This window comes from Carassius carassius, chromosome 15 (assembly GCF_963082965.1).
Source record: "Carassius carassius chromosome 15, fCarCar2.1, whole genome shotgun sequence".
Classification (NCBI taxonomy): domain Eukaryota; kingdom Metazoa; phylum Chordata; class Actinopteri; order Cypriniformes; family Cyprinidae; genus Carassius; species Carassius carassius.
This window is the reverse complement of record NC_081769.1, coordinates 17,306,641-17,328,361: the sequence shown is the minus strand read 5'-3', so window position 1 is coordinate 17,328,361 and position 21,721 is coordinate 17,306,641. Positions and strand designations below refer to the sequence as shown.

Here is a 21,721-nt window from a genome sequence, read left to right as displayed (position 1 = left end):
CAGTTCATGACCATGACCCAGTGTACAATACAGATTATATGTCAGTTGACATATTAATTGACAATATTTTCCCAAAATGATCCATTAGTGAATTATTAGTGCTTATTAGTATCAGGCCTCTATGCGTGCTGCTGATTACTGATGTAAAGCCAGACTTTGCAGCAATGGTGTGTAATGATGTGCTATGGGATTGGAATTAGGGAATCACATCATGAAATCCATGGCAGTTAGGAGACAGTTGGAGCTGTTGTAGGAAGAGAGATCAAGATGCCATGTTAACAGCATAGTGCAGGATTAATGCTTGTGTTTGTATGTGTGTGTGCTGGTGTGTTTTTCCATCATCTATTCAAAAGACATAAACACTGTCTTAAAAGCTCTACCACTTATGTTTGATAATCCAAGTTCTACTTTACTTCTCTTCTTCTCTATTTTTAGTCTATTGTTTGTTTTTCCCAGATCAGATTTTGAGCTTAAATGTATTCCTTTACAGAAAGTATAATGAGAGTGAAGTGTAAACTGTTTACAAGCTGACAGCTTTGCTAAACTATGATGTCACCCTTCCTCTTCACTCTGTTATGTGAATGTGAGCTCTGTTCACACAAATGTGTACTTTGACTTTTGTGTTTGAAAGAAAGTATACTATGAACAGTGTTGGGAAGGTTACTTTGGAAATGTAATAGGTTACAGTGTGACGAGTGGGGCGGGGCCGAGGGACATGGGAGCGAGGCCGGGGGAGTGATTGGAGATGAACTACACCTGTTCGTCCCACCGGTCTCGAGGCCCATGGAGGAGATGGAAGGATATAAAACTGGAGCGACGACAGTGAAGGACGAGAGAGGACCAGGCCTGGGCTTTTAGTTGTGTTTTGGTTTTTATTTTATGCGCACCAGTCGTCCGTGAGGGGCTGGTGCGCTGTTTTGTGTTTATTTTGTTATTAAAATGTTTTTGATTGTCCGCCGGTTCCCGCCTCCTTCTTCCGGATGAATATGAAGGTTGATATCGTTACAGTGGTGCCGAAGCCCGGGAGAAGGAGGGACGCGCTGCTGAAGATCCCTCGCCGCTGTGGTGAATCCGCGGTGCCATCGAGCTGGCGAGGAGTGTGCCGCCATGGACGCTCGAGGCGATGGACTGGAGCGAGTTGCCGGGGACGGGCAAGCTCGCTACCGGCCGCCCACGATGTGGAGAGACGGCTGCCGTCCGTGAGGGAGCGGAGGAGTCGGCGGCGTTCGCCAGGTGGCCGGAGCCTGCTGCCTCCGCCGGAACGGGGAGGAGCAGGGAACGGGGGACTCCTGCCGGCTGCCCAAAACCGGAGGAGCCGTCGCCGTCCACCGGGCGGCGGAGGAGTGTCGTGCCGTCCGCCGAGGGCCGTCCAGTGCCACCGCCAGGCACCGCGGAGGAGATCACCCAGCTGGTGGAGGGCCGAGCAGCGGTGCGTCTGGGAACCGGAATTTTTTTTTTTTCCTCTCTCCCCTCTCTCGTCTCTGTCGCTCCTCCTTCCATCTCCTTTTCTCTCGCCTCGCCTGTCCTACCCCCAGGTTCCCGCAGGTCCCCGGGAGCGGCCCCCCCGGAGGGAGGGGGGGGGGGGAGTAGAGCGCAGTCTCGGGAGTACCCCCCGGCCTGCGAGGGGCGATGGGGGTATGTGACGAGTGGGGCGGGGCCGAGGGACATGGGAGCGAGGCCGGGGGAGTGATTGGAGATGAACTACACCTGTTCGTCCCACCGGTCTCGAGGCCCATGGAGGAGATGGAAGGATATAAAACTGGAGCGACGACAGTGAAGGACGAGAGAGGACCAGGCCTGGGCTTTTAGTTGTGTTTTGGTTTTTATTTTATGCGCACCAGTCGTCCGTGAGGGGCTGGTGCGCTGTTTTGTGTTTATTTTGTTATTAAAATGTTTTTGATTGTCCGCCGGTTCCCGCCTCCTTCTTCCGGATGAATATGAAGGTTGATATCGTTACATACAGATTACAAGTTACCCTGTTTAAAATGTAATAGTAGTGTAACTTTTTCAATTACTTTATTAAAGTAATGTAACTAATTACTTTTGAGTACTTTTTGATTACTTTTCTAAATTTGTGAAAATTAAATAATAATAAATAAAATCATATACATTAACTCAAATACAGTTATCTAATAAGCATGTGTCGTATTCTGTGTAATAAACTCCTGAAACATTGGTGTTTTTTTAAACTGCTGTCTCTTTATATGATGATAGTTTTCTCAACATAAGTAAAATGCACATGAAGTGACACAGAGCAGTTCTAGAAATTATGTTTATGTGCTCGTGTACTCCTATATTGAGGCGGCAGAGGTTGAAAACACTGCGAGCTTCAGTAGGCCTATGTGTAGTAAATGAAACCATGTCTTTGCCATTAATTTACTGGAGGGGCGGACTGGGAAAAAAATTCAGACTGGAAAATTCAAATTCATACAAACAAATTAATGGACAAAACTATTTTTTGTATGAACCTGACATAAAAAAAGGTTTAAATCTTTAATTTGGGGACATGCAAAATAATTAAAAGTTCTCTCCTGAACTGCACCTTCACTTCTATTTTTCTCTTCAGTCTCTTTATTTTGCCCTGTTATCCATCTCTCTCATGACTTTAATACTCAAGATTGAACAAAACTATTCTTTACAATACAATACTCTACAATACTACAATATCTTTATAGAAAAATCCTAATACTGTACACGAGTCATGTTTTTCCCTTACAAAAATTCCCATGCTTTTATTAGCCTATATAAAAGTAAAATAACCTTGTTTTGTTTTTTGTTTTGCAAATGGATTTCTATTTATTTTTAAATAAATACATTTGTAAAATAATTTTTGGTTACCACAGTGAAACAATAGTAACCATTTTCTCTGGATTATTAGTAAAATAACAAAACTTTAATTTTCGTAAGGGTTGTGTTGTTGTCTGTCGTAGCTTCCACAAAAAATCTGATTACTTTTCAGCTAAATTACTACTGTAACATTACAACAAATAATAATGATGTCCTTTATATAGTATTTTGAGTGATGACTGATGAGCAACGTGCTGCTGCTTGATTAAATAAATAAAATAAACAAAGACAAAAAAAGCATCTTTACAGATGAAACTGACCTGAAACCCTGAACAGGAGTTCAGCTTCTCTGCTCCAGCAATCCTCTCTCTCTCTCTCTCTCTCTCTCTCTCTCTCTCTCTCTCTCTCTCTCTCTCTCTCTCTCTCTCTCATTGATTACTCAGAGTCTGATCCAAACCGTTTGGCGGAGGCGCGGAGAGCGCGCGAGTCATGACTAACACTTCATGACTTATTAGAGATTTAATTATCAAATGGCGGATTCGCAAATGATCGCTTTAGTACATTCGGCAGGCAATTATACAATAATGATATTAAAATAGCGGGCCAAATCGGCTGCCAGGCCACCGGGAATTGTCCCGGTTCTCCCGGTGTCCAGTCCGCGCCTGATTTCCAACACGCAGAATGTGCAAGTCATATATTGCATTTTTGGGGCTTAATATTCACAGACACTAGTCCATGTCATGTTTTGATTCAAGTGTACTGACCTACTTTTGATTTAGTCATCCAAAATGTGGCATATTCCGTCCGCGTTAGGCATTTCGTTTTTATGACTGGATTCTACAAACCAGACTGTATTTCCGCATCCCGGAAATTATTAGGGCGGTATGTCTCAGAATAGTAAGTGCAATTTGGGAAAGAAATCAGTTAAATCTGTATGTGGATGTGTGTAAATATTCAAATGTAATCCCCTTTGTAATCGTTAAAAATTTCATAAGTAACTGTAATTTAATTACTAATTTTTTCTTAGTAACTGTAACTAATTACAGTTACATTACATTTTGTAATTAAATTAATTAACGCCGTTACATGTAACTAGTTACTCCCCAACACTGACTATGAAGCCAAGCTACTTGTTGCTGTAATTATAAGTGATTTCTCTCAGACTGTCCCTGTCAGACTTAGACAAACACACAGCGACACAGATACGGTTGCCAGATTGTTTGTCCAAACCTTAGAACCTTCAGTTAGACGAGTCCATTTTTTTCATAGAGTCAGAACAAAAACGTTTTTAGAATTTGGAACACAACTGATAACCATTCATTCTGTATAAGCATGTGCATCGAGGAATAAGTGATCTGATCATCAAAAGTGCTACATCTGGAAACACTGGTTTCCAGCATCTCTACAGGCCTCCACATCTAGCATGGCCTGGTCAGGGGAGAAGTCCAAAGATGCAGCATCTCCACATTTTATTAAGAGTCTCATTTGGCCATCAGAATATGACTTTCAGCTACATTGTAACATATTTTTGAGGGGGTTTTCTTTAATTTCTTCTCACTTTGCTTAGAAACTTGTCACTTGTGTATAAGTTAGCTGTGTAGATCTTTCAGAATTTGGCTTGTGGACAGCATCGAACATCTTTTTTGTTTTTTAATTTCTTCATTTTAATTTTCTTTTAAAATGCACCCAAATCATCACCAAATATTTTTCGTCTGTTTGCCCAAGGACAGCTCAATCAAAACTAGCTAAATTCAGTGACTTCAAACTGCTCACTCTGGCAACACTGCACAAAGAGTAGCACAAAGTGCATTTTGAAATCTGAACCTGGTAATTGTTGGACTGGTGGACCTTCATTTGCTGTCAGATAGAGACCTTGTGCTTTGATCATTCTCAGCATGAGTTCCTCTCTGTGTTCTGGGCAGGGGATATTTGCATTGCCCTCGTCAGAAGGTCAAGCACCCGCACATAACTTCTCATTTGACTCCTCTGTTCTCTTTCCTCTCCCTGTAGACATCATTCAGAGTAAACAGCGCATTACTGTGAATGCGGAGGGGACGGAATTAAAAGCAGAAATGTGTAGGTTGTGTTTTTGTGTAAGTGCTCGCATTAATTCGTTGGTACAAAAAATGTGTTTTTTTTTGGGCCATAAAGTTGTCTCCCACGTATCATGAAAAGGTTACAGGGTCTACATTACAAGCAATACTCACTTTAACTTTGCACAAATGAGTGATTTTTATTCTCACTTTTGAAACCATGTGTATTGTAATGTTTATCCACATACAATGCCACAGAGACTTCCATTGTTTCAATTCACTTCATTAACATTAAAGTCGCAATGAAAATAAAGTCACATCAGACCTTTTTATCTGATTGTAACAGATGATTGAAAAAGCATTTGAGACAGCATTAATGTTAATTTCTACATGTTAAAGCTAATGTCTTAAATTAACTGTTTTAATAAACCGAGGGATGAGTTGTAATTATTTTCTGGTGATAGTTTGAACTTCCTTGTAAGACCGTATGGTCTTGTTCCTCTTTTCTTTTTTCCCTTTGTCTTATTTCCTCTCCATTCTTTTTTTCTTTCATGATGTCAATGACTCACTGCCTTTCCTCCACATCTACAGTGCCTCCCTATCCCACAATCCCACACTCTACTCCTCCATCTGATTCATACCTTCAATCTGACACTTCTCAAACTCACAACAGGGCTTTCACATTCAACCCTGCAGCTTGTGACGTCCCTTTATTCCAGGACAAACGCTCATTTTCAGACATTTCTTGGCCACTCTATGGCATGTGTTAAAGTCTGGGCTAATGCTCTAATCCGTCTGGAATTTGACTTGATGTTGATGGATTCGGGGTGTTGTTTCAATTATGTTCTCCTGCAGACGGCCCGCTGGGACTCGACTGATCACCCTCCCACCACACGCGTGTGGAAACTCCGCAAAAATGGAATTCTATTGTCCTGCTGTTGATATTCCACTGAACATCAGGACATTTCCTGTCTGGCACCCAAGCACGACGGACGCCCAAATACTCATTCCCTTCCTTATTAGATTTCATCCCTTTTTTTCAAAACTGACCCAAAAGAACTCATCAGAGCTTGTTTATTTAAACTCACAGTAGCTTCTTGCAAATAATTTTTACTTTACAAAGCCATCAAAGTGCCAGTTTAAGTCATGTGACAATTTGAATCCCTTGAAGCCGTAGTTTATTCTATTCTATCACAAACCTTCATGTAGTTCCAAAACCATATCACTGTGTCCTAATTACACATGACACAACAAGATTCCAGCCATAAACAATTTGACTGTCCACACCAGATGCATCAAGATGAGTCAAGACCCACGCGACAGAATCAATCAAATATTACAGCCAATCAAAAGTGTGTGTTGGTAGGCTTTCTCTTGAAGCACACTTCACTCGCAACGAAATGGATACGTTTATAATCAAATTCATAAATATTAAGTAATGGATAATGTACATCCAGCCAGTTGTTATCGATATGCGATAACAACCGGCTGGATGTACATTATCCCACTTATTACACGGTTCCTTGCCACATAAGTAAATAATTAGACAAGAAATAATGATTTGAGTTGAAATATTTGAATGCAAAGCTTCCGTGAAGACATCATTTGCGAGCAAGCAGCAAGTTAATATTTTATTAGCTAAACAAACGCAAAGCTTCACCACGAAAAAACTGTTCCTAGCAAGAGTATGGCGCTGACTTCAGTTACCCGGATGAGCCTGTGTTATCAGCTTTTACCGGTTGTTATTTAGGGATAACATACCTCGGAATGTTGCGACTGACCAATCAGAATCAAGTATTCCACAGAGCTGTGTAATAAACCTTTTTAACACTTGGTAAAAGTACACACTTAGTGACTGATACAATCTTTGTTATAGAACACACTTGTTGGTTCGCATTGAGTTTGCAGCTTTAACGTACAAATTTTACAAATTTGCTTAAATTAAAAATCTTGTTGTTTCCAGTATGGCTATAAATGTCACACAATATGATATTCAAAGTCACATTAGACACTTTTAACATTGAATAAAGCACATAATTATTACCTGAGATTATCACTGTAATAGTTTGTATGTTGTTGTTCCAGCCGTGATGCCGCGGAAATAGAAACCGTTTCTAAAATAGTAATTTTGCGCATCGCCAACGAGGCTGGTTAGGTCAAAAACACAGATTAACATGGGAAAGATATCTTCAATCACGCGTCACAGCATCACGTCATGTGTAGTTAAGACACATGGTGTACGACTTTTTTTTGGGGGGGGGCAAAAGAACATCCTTTGAATAACTTTTGACCATATGATCAAAGTCAAACAATATTAAATGCAAATTTTTGCTTTCTCAAAACTTTTCTAGATCTTTCTAGGGCTTTTTCCCTACAGGGAATTAAAACCCTTTGACAAAGTCTTTTGTCAAATTAAACATGCCTATGATGTTTTTCGATGTTCTCAATGCAATCATCAGCATCAGAACCGATGTAGTGTTGATTAAAGTGGCCAGCCATGATTTCTTCTTCACTCTTTGGAGATTTGATTAAGATTGACTGTGTGTGTGTACTTGTGGAAAGAGTGGGTCAGAGGCTTTGTCCTACAACAGCTCTCTTTGTTTGGAGGAGGATGACGACATGCGCGTGTGTGTGTGTGCGTGTGTATTTGAGGGCAGTTTTGGGTCTTATTGTCAGGGACAGAATGAGCTCTTTATTAGCTCAGTGGGTAGAGATGCATGCATACACACGCTAGTGCAACAGTGACACGCGCTAACACACGCAGCATACAAAACATGATGTTTATCTCTGGCTTCTCAATAGAGCTTATGGATGGAGTGGATCTCACTGTCCGTTTACCATCCGCCCGAGAGCCACACAGGCCCACTCGAACCCCACCCCATCATTTCACTTTTTCTCCACTTGTTTCAGAAACGCACACACATTTACTATATAAATGAGGGCTTCTGTTGTTTATAAAAAGCTAATTGAAACAACTGTAGACCTAAACCACACCAACCCTGTCTTTAATAGAAAACTCTTTAGGATCTTAAAATGTTTTTATGAATTGTTTTGAAAATGTAAATGTTCTCATAGAGAGGTGTTATTTTTTTTGGGGGGGGGGGGGGAGGGGGGAGGGGGGGGGGGCAAATTTGACCAAAATTTGAGCTAATCTATTGGGGTGCTCCAAACACGATCGGCCCGATCATTAATACATATCTCGTCAGTAAAGCCGGTTCTCTAATCAGCGGTAAATTCCATCAGGTGCGTGATTTCACATAGAGTAGCTGTTACTACACAGAGCCGTTGTTAACTGAGAAGCTGAGCAAATCCACGTTCATTTTCAGCTTTTATCTGCGCATCTTCTCTGTTAACAACGGCTCTGTGTAGTAACAGCTGCTTTATGTGAAATCACGCACCTGATGGAATTTACCGCTGATTAGAGAACCGGCTTTACTGACGAGATGCGCATTATGATCGGCCGATCTTGATCGGAGCACCCTTACACATAAACCTTTACATTTACTCACAGATTTGTGAGGTTCTCTACGTTGGTGAGGATGTATTTTTTGAAAGTTTTCTATATTTTATAAAGTCATATATGTTAAAAAAATATTTTGAGGATTTTTCAGGAATTTGTTTTCAGAGATTTATGAGTTTTTTTCTTATAAGTTGTAAGTGAATGTCAGATGATACAGTATGTTGTAAATTGAAAAAAAAAAAGTGTAAAAAAAAGTGTAAATTAAAATTCCTATTTTGTTGGTATATACTCAGACATATGTGTCTATCTTTTAAAAGCTTTATCTATCTTTTTGCAAGAATATTGTCAGAAATTTACAAGGACAAACATTCTGGTTTGTGGGGATTTTTCCCCTAATATTTGGTCCTCACAAATATAGCACAACAAATCCACATTATACAGGAAAAAGCAGCACAATATGTACCTCTTTAGCTGATAATCCTCATCCTCTCTGTCTTTTCTTTATTCTGCTCCTTTTATAAAGTGTGTTGTTCAGGCCCTGATTTGCAAATACCAGGAATTGCTATATTCCCATCAGTCACAGAATATTGACTCTGAGAGCTTTTAATAATCTGCTGTTTAATCCAAGTCCTAACCCAGTAAAATCTGATCGTTTCCTGGAAACCTGCTCGACTGTACCACCTAAAGTCATTTAGTCACCAGAGTATATATGTGTCTGGCTGCATCTGTTAAAATTTGGTTATTTTATGTCCTATCCCTTGAAAATGTCGGTCAGCATTGTTAGACCAGCCACCAGCGTGTGGGTTCACAGGTGTGTAAGTGAGTGTGACAGAAGGAGGGTTGTTGCCACTAGATGCAGATGCTCAAAGAATCCTTTTTTCTGCTTTGAAGTCAGTTCAAATGCTCTTTAAAGTGTGTTTGAGAGAGTGGGTTCACATGCACCATGTGTGTGGGGTGGGCGGCACTTCTTTCACACACTGTTCTGTGTCATATAGGCTATGAGTTTAAGATATATTCTTTATAAACAACTTTACATTATCTTGTGCAGTTTTGTTTATCTTGTTTAAATCAAAAACACGATACACATATTGATTAAGAAACCTTTTGTGATTTTTATTATTATTTTTTGCAGGTTTTATTTTTAAAAGTTTCTGGATGAATTCTTTGTTTTCAAGTTAGTTTCACATTGTTTTAAAAAATGTTTATACCATTGTCAACTAAGATTTTACAATTTAATGATGAAAATGTCATGTGGTGTAACCATAGAGCACAAAATACATAAAACTTATAAAAACGTATAATACATTTTTCCCAACATCTTGAAATGAGTGTGAACATCTTAATCATAATTTACAAAAAACAAAAGCAAAATGTTTTTGAGTGTATTTAGGTAAAAAAAAAAAAAAAAAAAAGAAATATATATATATATATGTTTTTTTTTTTTAAACTACCATGACTTAATTATTCATAAATCTTACATTTTGTGGGGGGGGGGGGGTCGTACTACTTAGCATTTTACGACCTAAACTAACCTTTCCTTGTCAAAAAGTCTAATTTTTAGAAGATTTATTGACCTTGAAATAAAGCCATAAGAATTTTTTTTCTTTAATCAGTGTCTATTTATTTTAATTTTTTATCTATTCTTTATATTTTTTTTGTTGCTATTATTATATTTGAACAATGTCACTGCTTATTGTTTTCTATGAATAATTAACTAGAACAGTTAAGTCCTTCTTGATTGAATGAGGCTTTTTTTCAATTATGATTTCAGGAGAGTTAAGGATTGGAAAGGTTATGAATTGCATTATTAATGCATTTTTTTAAACAGTAAATAGATTTGAGTAAAACCTGAACATCATATCTGAGCATCATTTCATTGAGAAAAATGCAGAATATGACGATTCAAGAAAAACTCCAACTGTTATATCCCATTATAATTATTAATTATTAACACTGGTAGTGGTTGAGGAGATTACCCCCTTCTAGCGCTTTGAGTGCCCAGAAAAAACACTATATAATTGTAAGGAATTTTTATTATTATTATTCACTGGTTTTCACATCAGAAAGCACAATTTACTATAGTTCAAGTACGTTTAACCTCTGCCTTTGAAATCCAGCGCTTGCTACATAGAAAACATATGAAGCGACGGCATTGAGTGAGAACCAGTCATACCTGACAGCCATAGAAATAAGTGTTACTTCTCCTGGACTGTTGATTGGAACATCACAGTTCAGGACGTCATCATTAGAGTATCCCTTCATCTCACCTCTGCCTTCTCATCTGTCATCCGTCATATAAGCTCAGGTTACCACCTCCAGCCAGACAGTGCAGAAGTACAGTAAGTAGATTGTGTGAGCTGGATATCTAACCATGCAAACACTGCTGCTGCTGATGTATTTGGTACATGCTAATCCACAGTTGTCTCAAGTATATTTATATCTCACTGTGTGGCTCAAGAGTGTTACCATGGGTCACATAATTACTCATAACCTGCTTACATCTGTGTCTTTGTTAATACTTGTATTGGAGGTGCGTTCAGTGTATGTTTTGGTGCCCATAGTCACACATTTTTTTTCCCCCTTCTGGTAGCCCGTACTTTGTTAAAAAGAAATGATGTTTGTCTGAACTTGAAAAGAAGAACTCAAATCATTTTGACCACAACTTAAACATTTACACACACTCACGTCTTCGTCTGACCACAAGACTCTGTCTGTCTGTCTCAGCTTAATCTTTACAGACATGCCTGTCTGAACTCACTCACTCTCTCTCTCACACACACACACTCACACTCACACTCACACACACACACATGCAGGGTGAGTAAATATATCCTCTATGCATTCAAAAAGCTCAGTGTCAGCATCTTCCCTGAAACATGTCATTCACAGAGAATTGTGGCTCGAAGGTTAGTAAGTACAAGATGAATCGCTGTCACAGGGATTTGCACACACACAAACACACTAACTGGTGCATGGAATAGAGAGATGTTATGTAAAGAGCTGGGGAAGGACAAAGGTTAATATATAGATAGGAAAAGAGAGAGAATGGGATTATATAAGGGGATTAAGAAAGGAGAATTTATCAGTGGGTTATAGTGTTATATAAACAGGCACTAGAGTGACCAGAGCTGTCCTGACAATACCCCCCCATCACATAAATGAACATATAAAAATATATTAACAATACATACAAAACTATATTTGAATATTTCTTGGTTTCTTGATGTACCTGTATTAAGTGGATTCATTTAAAATGTACACTGCACTGTTGGCTCTATATTTAATTTATTATTTAATATAAAATATTGTATTACTAAAAAACAAACAAACAAAAAATTATTCTGTTTTTTTTAAATCAAATTTAAATTCACTATCAGAAAAAATATATATTTTTACATTAACCATGTAATCAATATTCTGTTTCCTAAAGCCATGTATTAATCTCATCAAGTTAATGTTTTTAAGCATTTTATATTCATTTCAAAATAATAACTCGAGGCAGTGACAATATAAACAATATATTTTATTTGTGAACTTATGTTCAGCTGTTCTTTTTAATAGTTAACTTTAACTATTTTTAAATAATTTTGAATCAACAGAGATTTACTTTTAAATTTCACCAAGCTGATTACTGACTAAAAACTCCCACATCACTTTTTCACGTCAATTTAAGTCTTATTTCTCAGTGTGAGTTGTTAACTTACTTTTTGAAATTCCCATTAATGCTATTATTGTTCATTCCAACTGATTTGTGGACATGAAACACACAAACACAAGAGGCGGGATTTATCGCATGAACCAATCATAGCCATTCATAACCAGTAATATCCAATCACATTGCAATGAAAGCATTGCCTCCTCTTATGTGACTTTCCCTCATTCATTCTCAATATCCCCCCACCAAACTGCACACTTTAGGGGGTCTGTTAAAACTCAATGGGCTCAGGAGAGGCACTTTAACTGCTGGTTTCACTGTTGGACAATGTTTCTTTAGAAACACTGCCTCCCTTGCCTCTTCGGAGAAAATGCCCTGCATTTAGTGAAGTGACATTCGGCCAAGTATGGTGACCCATACTCAGAATTTGTGCTCTGCATTTAACCCATCCGAAGTGCACACACACAGAGCAGTGAACACACACACACACTGTGAACACACACCCGGAGCAGTGGGCAGCCATTTTTTATGCTGCGGCGCCCGGGGAGCAGTTGGGGGTTCGGTGCCTTGCTCAAGGGCACCTCAGTCGCGGTATTGAGGGTGGTGAGAGAACTGTACATGCACTCCCCCCACCCACAATTCCTGCCGGCCCGGGACTCGAACCCACAACCCTTCGATTGGGAGTCCGATTCTCTAACCACCAGGCCACGACTTCCCAAAAAAAATGGTTTTTTTGGGAACCATTTTTTACGAACACATATGACTGTACAAAGTTTACACATCATCAATGTCATACATTTACTTATTTTATTATTGCAGAATCTGGAATTTTTTTAACGTAACATTTTTTTTTTTACTTTTAATAATGTAATACCTCATTTCAGGTTTAAATTTGGGCTAATATGTGTTCTGCTTGTCCTTGTGCAGGTATTATTACAACAAGAGAATTCTACATAAAACTAAAGGAAAACGCTTCACCTACAAGTTCAATTTCAACAAGCTGGTCCTGGTCAACTACCCTTTCATTGACATGGGGTCTGCAGGTACAAAATTAGGACACTCAAATCACATACATTTATTTACGCAATAAAATGCAAAAAACAGCTAAGGCCTCCACCCCTGTTTGTCTCCCCACAGGAGCGGCTGTTCCTCAAAGTGCTCCACCAGTGCCTACAGGTGCCCATTTCCGTTTCCCTCCATCCACTCCATCAGACATGCAGGTGTCTGAGGTGCTGCGGTCCCCCAGCAGCGAGGAACTGCGCAGTCCGGGGATGTTCAGTGGCCGCCGAATCGCCCGTGGGTCTGTCTCTGACTGCAGCGATGGAACTTCTGTCAACTCTGAGATCGAAGATGGGAACGGAGGTGCGGCCGAGGAGAGAGTGACTGAAAGAGTGGCTGAGAGAGGAGGAGGTGGAGGTGGTTTCCGAGGTGCCGTTCACCCTCGTCTGTCTCACGAGGCGATGTTCAGGATGTACGGTGGACCGGGAGGTCACAGATGTCATCGAGTGTCAGAGGTTGGCGGACACAGGGTTCATCCCGAGCCTCTTTCGCCGTACACTGTCTCGCCTCTGCCTGGTCCGGGTGGCCCAGGCCTGTTGGCGCCGCCTCTCTCGCCGGCGTTCTCCATGACCCCAGGCTCTCACCTGGCCTACACACCCTCCCCTACCCTGTCACCCATGCCTGGCTCCATCTTCTCCTTCAACCCAAAGGACATGCAGCGCTACCTGCAGGCTCACACCCAGAGCGTCAACAATTACCACCTGAGCCCTCGTGCCTTTTTTCATTACCCAAACATCATCGTTCCTCAGCCTCAGCGCCCTGACAAAGGCATGCCCGGACCCCAGGGCTGTGATCGTGGCCCTGCCGAGAGGCCCTCGGTGCTCAACAGCCATCACTCCAGCCTCCCGCCACCTCACGCTCACCCCATTCACCATCACCTGGGGGAGGAGCAGCACCATTCTCCATTCAAGTTCAAGCTCCAGCCTCCCCCATTGGGCCGAAAACAACGTGACAGTCAGGGTCGACAGGGCTCGCTGTCCTCCTCATCTACATCCGGTCTGGGCTCCTCATTGTCGTTTGGGAGTGATCTCAGTTCAGCCAGCGGATCAGGACTGGTGTCCAACTCCTCCTCAACTGGCTCCCTAAACAGCGCTGGGTTGCCCAAGATTAAGGTAATAATTTTTTTTTTCATATTTGCCATCCTTTCCTATCAAAATTCTTGCTATGGATGTGAAAATGCAGAAAATCTAACCTGGTCCAACGTAATTGACACAAAATGAGGTTGTATTTATTGTTAAACAATAATTGGACAATAATTTCGGACTCTGTGTGCAAAGACCTTAAGGCCTGGAATGCACCATGCAGCTTATAAAAATTAATAAGCATAGTACACTTGCTGACTTTGTAAATGATTACAAAGAAAAATTGGCCATCATACACCAAACCAGTGGTTCTCAAATCCAGTCCTCATGACCCTCTGCTCTGCATATTTTGCATGTCTCTATTATTAAAGACACCTGATTCAGATAACCAGCTCGTTAGAAGAGTGCTCTATGCATGAACTGTGTTCTGACTGACTGGGTCCCTACACAGTGTTCATTGCTCCCTACTCCCTGAGCACTGGAAATCGTCTGAAGTTCACTTTACTTCCGGACATTCATTCACGGATTTGCACCATGGCCTGCAGTGTCTTCACACACAGATGAAACTTACTGGAGAAGTGTGAAGTGTAACATAATGTACCTCTGTAAATAAATTACATTTAAATTCACGTCTCGCACAGTTGAATGCCCTTTGAATGAAACATATATGCTCCCTTCAAACTGGAATCTGGAATCAATATCCCGTTTAGTCCACTTCATATGGCAATTAAGGTTGAATAGAACAAACATCTGTAGTGATAAGAGATGAATATAAAATGTGCAGAGTGGGGGGCACTGCACCAAATGACTGAGGATCAGTCATTCCAAACTCAAAGAGAAACTCTTTAAGCCTAGTTGCTAGAAGACACATTATAAATTAAAACAATGTTTTCTAAATATGTGAGCAGAAGTCCTGAAGTGTATTCCCACATTAAAAGTGTTTACAGTGAAACACAAAACTTTTAAAGTTTAACGCATGTTAACAAATGTACTGATGGTTGTTCACACTGACTTCAAATGTTCAGAAAATCAGAAAATATATAAATATTAAAACAATGGCTAACAATCCATTAATCTTTACAAAGGATTGACAAAAAAAATTCCTGGACCAGACTTGGTTTGAAGTTTTACTTGTGTGATGCTGAATTATAACAGACTAAAGTCAAGAGTTCCCACAGTCCTAGAAAACCAATTTCAAAAGTGTCGTTTTCAGGCCTGGAGAACTAATTCTAGTTATGCTCTGTTATAAACAATTTCTTTGCCTTGAGCATGATATTAAGTGGAAAAACAACTAGAATATTCATGGAAATGAGTCCGTAACACCCAACTCTGTTTTGACACTACATGCACTCTCTCTCTCTATAGGTCGAGCCCATATCTGACATTGAATCAGAAGAGGAAGTCGAAGTGACTGACATCAGTGATGAAGACGCTGATGAAAGAGATGAAGAGTTTGATGTTTTCCCCTCTCACTACCATAAATACCGTCATCATCATCACCATAATCATTATCCTTACAGCCAAAAGCACCTACAGCCCAACGGCACAGATGCTGCTCTCCACCCGGATGAGGACTTGGAGGAGGAGGTGTTCAAAGCCCCCGCCCCTCCACCCTTCTTCCTCCCTCCCACCTCTTCCTCAGGTGATAGCCGGCGCGGGACCACCTTTGTGAAGAGTGAACCTGTGGAGCCTGCGGACATGCAGCTGGCCTCCGGCGGCCTGCCACAACCCAACTCCCAGTGTATCCCACTGAAGCTCCGGTTCAAACGGCGCTGGGACCAGGACCAGCACATGGAAGAGGCGGAGGACAAGAAAGTGAGAGGAGAAGAGAGGGGGAGAGAGAGGAACGGGATGGCGGAGGAGAGTGGCAGTGGAAGCGGGAGCGGAGAGGCAGAGAGCCCACCTCCTCTCGCTCATCACAGAGTTAGTGCCGAGCTCCACCGAGCCACGGCACAGCTGTCACTGGAGAACAAGGAGTGCTGATATGCATCGACACACCTAGACGACTGCTGATATACAACTGCTGATGGACCCACACTCAAACGTGACTCTTTTTACTGCTGATACTGACAACAGTAATACTGACACATACACTGCTTACCTAGACTAACTGACCCTTGCTTAATCGAATCCCGTTTCCCAGGCTTCCCCTGTTCCCCCGCCAGCACACGTTCCAGTACATCTCATTGTGACCGTTATGAGGAATGAGTTCACCCACGTGCCCCAGCGACCCTCAGGAGTCATGAACTTTGACCTTTGGCACTAGAGTATATTTTATATTTTTAGAAGATAATTTTATTTTGCAAAGTGCCTGTGAGCTGTCTCTCAAAACCCCTCAAAGAGAACTAGAGACGGGCCTCAGAAAGACTGGTCTGGTTCGAGGGGCTTGATCTTCTTCTCCAGCAGCCCAGCATTATTTTCCTCAGCGAGAGACTGTGATCAGTCTCGATGTGATGTGGTGGGGTACAGATGCACAGAAAGTCACAAACAGACACTGTTCTAAAACCAGCCTGGTCAGAAGTCCGAACCCTCAGGGACAAAATCCCTCAGCGCACACACACACACTCAGCCATGATCCCGTTCTTATTCCATGTATGAAACATGTGTCTGATTCGAGTTTGATTGTGTGTGTGTGTGTGTGTGTGTTTCGGAAATCTCCTTTTCTTTTCTATCCAAACCAGCTTACCATAAAACACTCGCTCTTTTTTTTTATTTTATTTTTTTATCTCCTCTGGGACCATACCTGAATCACTTTCATTCCGTTGGGGACGAAATGACTCGGGCGTAACGTGGTTCAGAGACTAAATCTCTTAAACGGCTAGTTCCTTAGTTGGTTAGTCTTTGAAATGACAGTTTGGAGGTAGCTTATAACAAGCTTTCCTTGTATAGCCAGTCCTTTAGCGTGAACTAAAAACCAGCATCCCACACACAAGCTTGTACAGTGATACTAGACCAACTGGGACTCAATGTTTAACTATTTTGGCACTTGATGATGTACCCCTAGAACCAAGTACTGATTCTTTGTCCTGATTAAATGTCCTTCAGCCATATAAAACAGCCGCTGACTCCTATGTGGGGGAGGTGGAACAGCAGTTTCAATCCGTAATCCCAACATTTAAATACTAACTTGAGTATAGAAGGCATGTTGCCAGAAGTCGCACACTCTCTCACACACACACACACACACACACACACACTGCCTCTTACGCCTTATTTTAATAGCATGTCTGAAAAGGAAATACAAAAATCTTAAAAAAGATAGAACAGTATACACTCAATATACCTTTATATATTATGCGTTACACATATTATAAATGGAAAGCATAGCATTAACAGATGTATCAGTTTCAAGGGATTTTGTAACAGATTTTGTTTTGAGGGGAAGGTTGACTCTTCTCCTCAGGGATAACGTTGCTATTTGGGTAATGGAGGAAAATGTTGCTTTTCTTATCACATTAATAAAAGGTGGGTTAGAGGAGTGAAAAATGAAATTGTACACAAGACTCTAACAAAGCGAGCACGAGAGCTTTGCATCACAGATGATGTGGCACATTCGGTTCTTTAACCAGCACGCACCTCCTCAACATCCTGTTCCTACTGCTACAACTGATGTGTGTGTGTGTGTGTGTGTGTGTGTGTGCGCGTGTGTGTGTGTGTGTGTGTGTGTGTGTGTGTGTGTGTGTGTGTGACAGAGGCTGCAGGTCTCTGTGCATGTATGTCACACCACACCCAAGGCTGTAATTTTTTTTTGAAATCTTGCATCATGAACCTCATAAACCTGTGTGCACTAAAGCCCTGTGGAAGTTGAGCACAGGACTTGAGACATCCAGTTGGACACTAGCCATTATATAATGGTTTCCAGTGACGGGAAGGAGTTATATCATGGCTGAGGGGTCTCTAATACCTAAGATAATGCATAAGACAAAATTTAACTGGCAACAGTGTCACCTCAAAGTTTTGGACTCTTTCTAGCTGCCTTATTCCCAGTTTAATCAGATTTGATTATGTTTAAGATCTCTTTCTTATTGGACGAGTCAAGTCTTTAACTAGGGTGAACTTGTTTTGCGCCCTTCATACCTCGAAATTGAAAAAAAATTGAGATGGAGTGAGCAGTATTGACCAGTGCGGTCTGTAAACTTTAGTTTGGGCACAAAGTGAGAAACATTGTTTCTTTTCAGGAGGCAAGTTATTTGTTTTCTCTTAGGCTGCTCTAGTTGGTTATCCCAGGATGTCACTTTTTCAAGTCGAATGGCGTTTTGTTTTGTTTTTCACCCGAACTGCTCATGTTTATCTGCTTTCTGATGTCAATGTTGCTATTCATCCTAATTATTATTAGTTATTATCATTATTTTGTTGACATTTTCTCCTTGTGTTGTAGTCATGATAACATTGTATACAATACTGTAAGAGATCCTTTTTAAGAATGTTTCCCCCAGCCCTGCCTTCCCACGAGTGACCCAACAGCGTATTTAGTGTAACATTTAAAATTCTGTAAATTAACGTAAAACTGTAACTTTAATATAGGTGGTTATTGTGGAGAGATATAGGATGGAGGAAGGGCATTCAAGGGAGGATCTGGGTTATGATTTGAACTTGTCATGTAATTGTTATTTTGTAGTGTTACTGATTTCTTGCTCTTGTAAATTTTTTTCATCGGGGGATTGTATGATTTTAAAAGATATATTGTGTATTGTTTTATTGTGTAAAAGTCTCTATCGCTCTCACTTTCCTTCTCAAAATTGATTTCTGTGGTTCCATAATTCATAATAACAGGTTTTAATACCATGATGTAACACTTTAATTCCTCCTTTATTCATTTTTGTGTTCTTTTTCAGAATTGTAATTAAAATGTAATCAGGGTCAATTAAACTGGTTTAAAGCCATCTGGTTTCTGCAACTTTTTTTTTTTTTCAACACAAATGCATCCATTTTAGTCATGCAAGTAGAATCTCCTTTCCAGAGTTTTGTAGAAGCTCCTACTTGTGTTTAGTGTGTATTTTCTGTTAAAATTGCAGCAATTAGCATCTTAGAGGAGGCTACAAACAAAAAATGACAAACAAGTCAATTAATTAATAAATTAATAAATAATAAAAGTATAATTCCATGCAAATCAATATACTTTAAATGATTATTAGCTGTTGAGAATTTTTTTCTAAATTCATGTTGTGTATCCAGCCTGTTGATATGATGAATAACACTCTTTAAGACTGACCTCTGCTGTCTGAAAAGCTGAAGTACAAGCCTTATCAACCATCTAAAATCATCACCATTGTTTTTTGAAAACATCCCTCATCTTTTTGCTCATACAAATGATACATGTATTATAAACATGTAAATGTAAATAATATTACTAAATAAAATATTGCTATTTAATTGTATGAGGAATAGGAATGACACTGATGATAAACAACAAAGCATTTTAAAATAAGCGTTTTTGTTACTTCTATTATGATTGTGTTATGGGGGCTACATATAGGTGCTTCTCAATGAATTAGAATGTCGTGAAAAAGTTCATTTTGTTTCAGTAATTCAACTCAAATTGTGAAACTGATATTAAATAGATTCAATGCACACAGACTGAAGTAGTTTAAGTCTGTTTCTTTTAATTGTGATGATTTGGCTCACATTTAACAAGAACCCACCAGTTCACGATCTCAACAAATTAGAATATGCTGACATGCCAATCAACTAATCAATTCAAAACACCTGCAAAGGTTTTCTGAGCCTTCAAAATGGTCTCTCAGTTTGGCTTACTAGGCTACACAATCATGGGGAAAGACTGCTGATCTGACAGTTGTCCAGAAAACAATCATTGACACCATTTACAAGGCGGGTAAGCCACAAACATTCATTGCCAAAGAAGCTGGCTGTTCACAGAGTGCTGTATCCAAGCATGTTAACAGAACGTTGAGTGGAAGGAAAAAGTGTGGAGAAAAAAAAGATGCACAACCAACAGAGAGAACTGCAATTGTCAAGCGAAATCGATTCAAGAATTTGAGTGAACTTCACAAGGAATGGACTGAGGCTGGGGTAAAGGCATCAAGAGCCACCACACACAGATGTGTCAAGGAATTTGGATACAGTTTTCATATTCCTCTTGCTAAGCCACTCCTGAGGCGTCTTACCTGGGCTAAGGAGAAGAAGAACTGGTCTGTTGCCCAGTGGTCCAAAGTCCTCTTTTCAAATGAGAGCAATTTTTGTATTTCATTTGGAATCCAATGTCCTAGAGTCTGGAGGAAGAGTGAAGAAGCTCATAGCCCAAGTTGCTTGAAGTCCAGTTTCCACAGTCTGTGATGATTTGGGGTGCAGTAACATCTGCTGGTGTTGGTCCATTTTTGGTGTTTTTTGGAAACCAAAGTCACTGCACCCATTTACGAAGACATTTTGGAGCACTTCATGCTTCCTTCTGCTGACCAGCTTTTTGAAGATGCTGATTTCATTTTCCAGCATGATTTGGGACCTGCACACACTGCCAATTGCACCAAAAGTTGGTTAAATGACCATGGTGTTGGTGTTCTTGACTGGCCAGCAAACTCACCAGACCTGAACCCCATAGAGCCATAGCCTTGCTCAAGGGCACTTCAGCCATGGGTATTGAGAGAGGAAGAAAGCACTGTTCATTCACCCCCTGCAACTTCTGCCAGCACCAAGACTCAAACCTGCAACCTCCAGGTTACGAGTCCAACTGTCTAACCATTAGGCCACAGCTGCTTAAGTGTCTGTGAAGGTGAAAGTAGCAGAAAGAGAAAACACATACAGAGATGTAACTCTTTTAACTTAGTGCTAGAACAGTTTAAAATGGACCATTTTATGTGAATTTTGAACTTGACATTGTCTGATTATCTTAATTCACTCTTACTATAGTAACTTTTTGTATGTTCTACTGATTTAACTTAATCAGTAAGTTTCAGGTCTGTCTACTCATTCAAATAAATTTTCTTTATGAGCACTGTCTGAATGAAAAACTTTTAGTATTCCGGTTGTGGGATTCAAATAAAACCTGTGATTATATTTCTCCCTCTGGTTCATCTCATCACCCCTGTGATGTTTTGTCACATTCTCTGTCTGTCGTCTCCCTCTTACTTCTTTTATCACTTCAGTCGTCTTCTACATTTCAGAGAACTAGAGGAGGGAATGCAGCTCGCTGTGACACGGTGGGAGTGTAGGGTAGAGGGATAGATGTATGACAGCTGATTAACACAGCCTCAGAGCCAAAAGAAAGGGGTCGACATCATGGAGGGGGTCAGGTCAAAGGGCAGGGCTCCGGGGAGGAGGAGTGCTAATAAGGGGGTATGACACTTGAGTACTACAAAAAGTGATTTATTTAAAAATTTCTATTTTTATCTTCAATGAAAAGTGCGCTAAAGAACTTCACCTTGTTCTCAGTGTTCTGAATAACCCTAAGCCACCACACAGTGGCGTGTGCACTATGTTTATAGTTTTGTGCTTATCAAGATTAAAACCGATAGAGGTCGCTGTACATTGCTTAAACATTTGAGGAGTACTTCACTTGATTCTGTCAACAGCAGCGATTATGTAACGACTTCTTTGCCTCTCAAAAGACTTTCACCACGAACATTCATTGCGTCAGCATGTCTGAACATGACTTTCTATGCTTAAATGGGCTACGTTTGAAAAAAAAACT

At 40.4% G+C, this 21,721-nt stretch overlaps 1 protein-coding gene across 1 annotated transcript in view; it reads left to right on the top strand.

Annotated features, from left to right (window-relative positions):
• Positions 1-18,959, top strand: part of LOC132158299 (ETS domain-containing transcription factor ERF-like) — a 56,662-nt gene extending 37,703 nt beyond the window's left edge. The window contains exons 3-5 of the mRNA XM_059567649.1: positions 12,863-12,978; positions 13,073-14,106; positions 15,442-18,959. Of these exons, the coding sequence (XP_059423632.1) occupies positions 12,863-12,978; positions 13,073-14,106; positions 15,442-16,059 (1,768 nt within the window). The 3' untranslated portion in view covers positions 16,060-18,959. The remainder of the gene's footprint in view (positions 1-12,862; positions 12,979-13,072; positions 14,107-15,441) is intronic.
• The last annotated feature ends 2,762 nt before the right edge of the window (positions 18,960-21,721 follow it).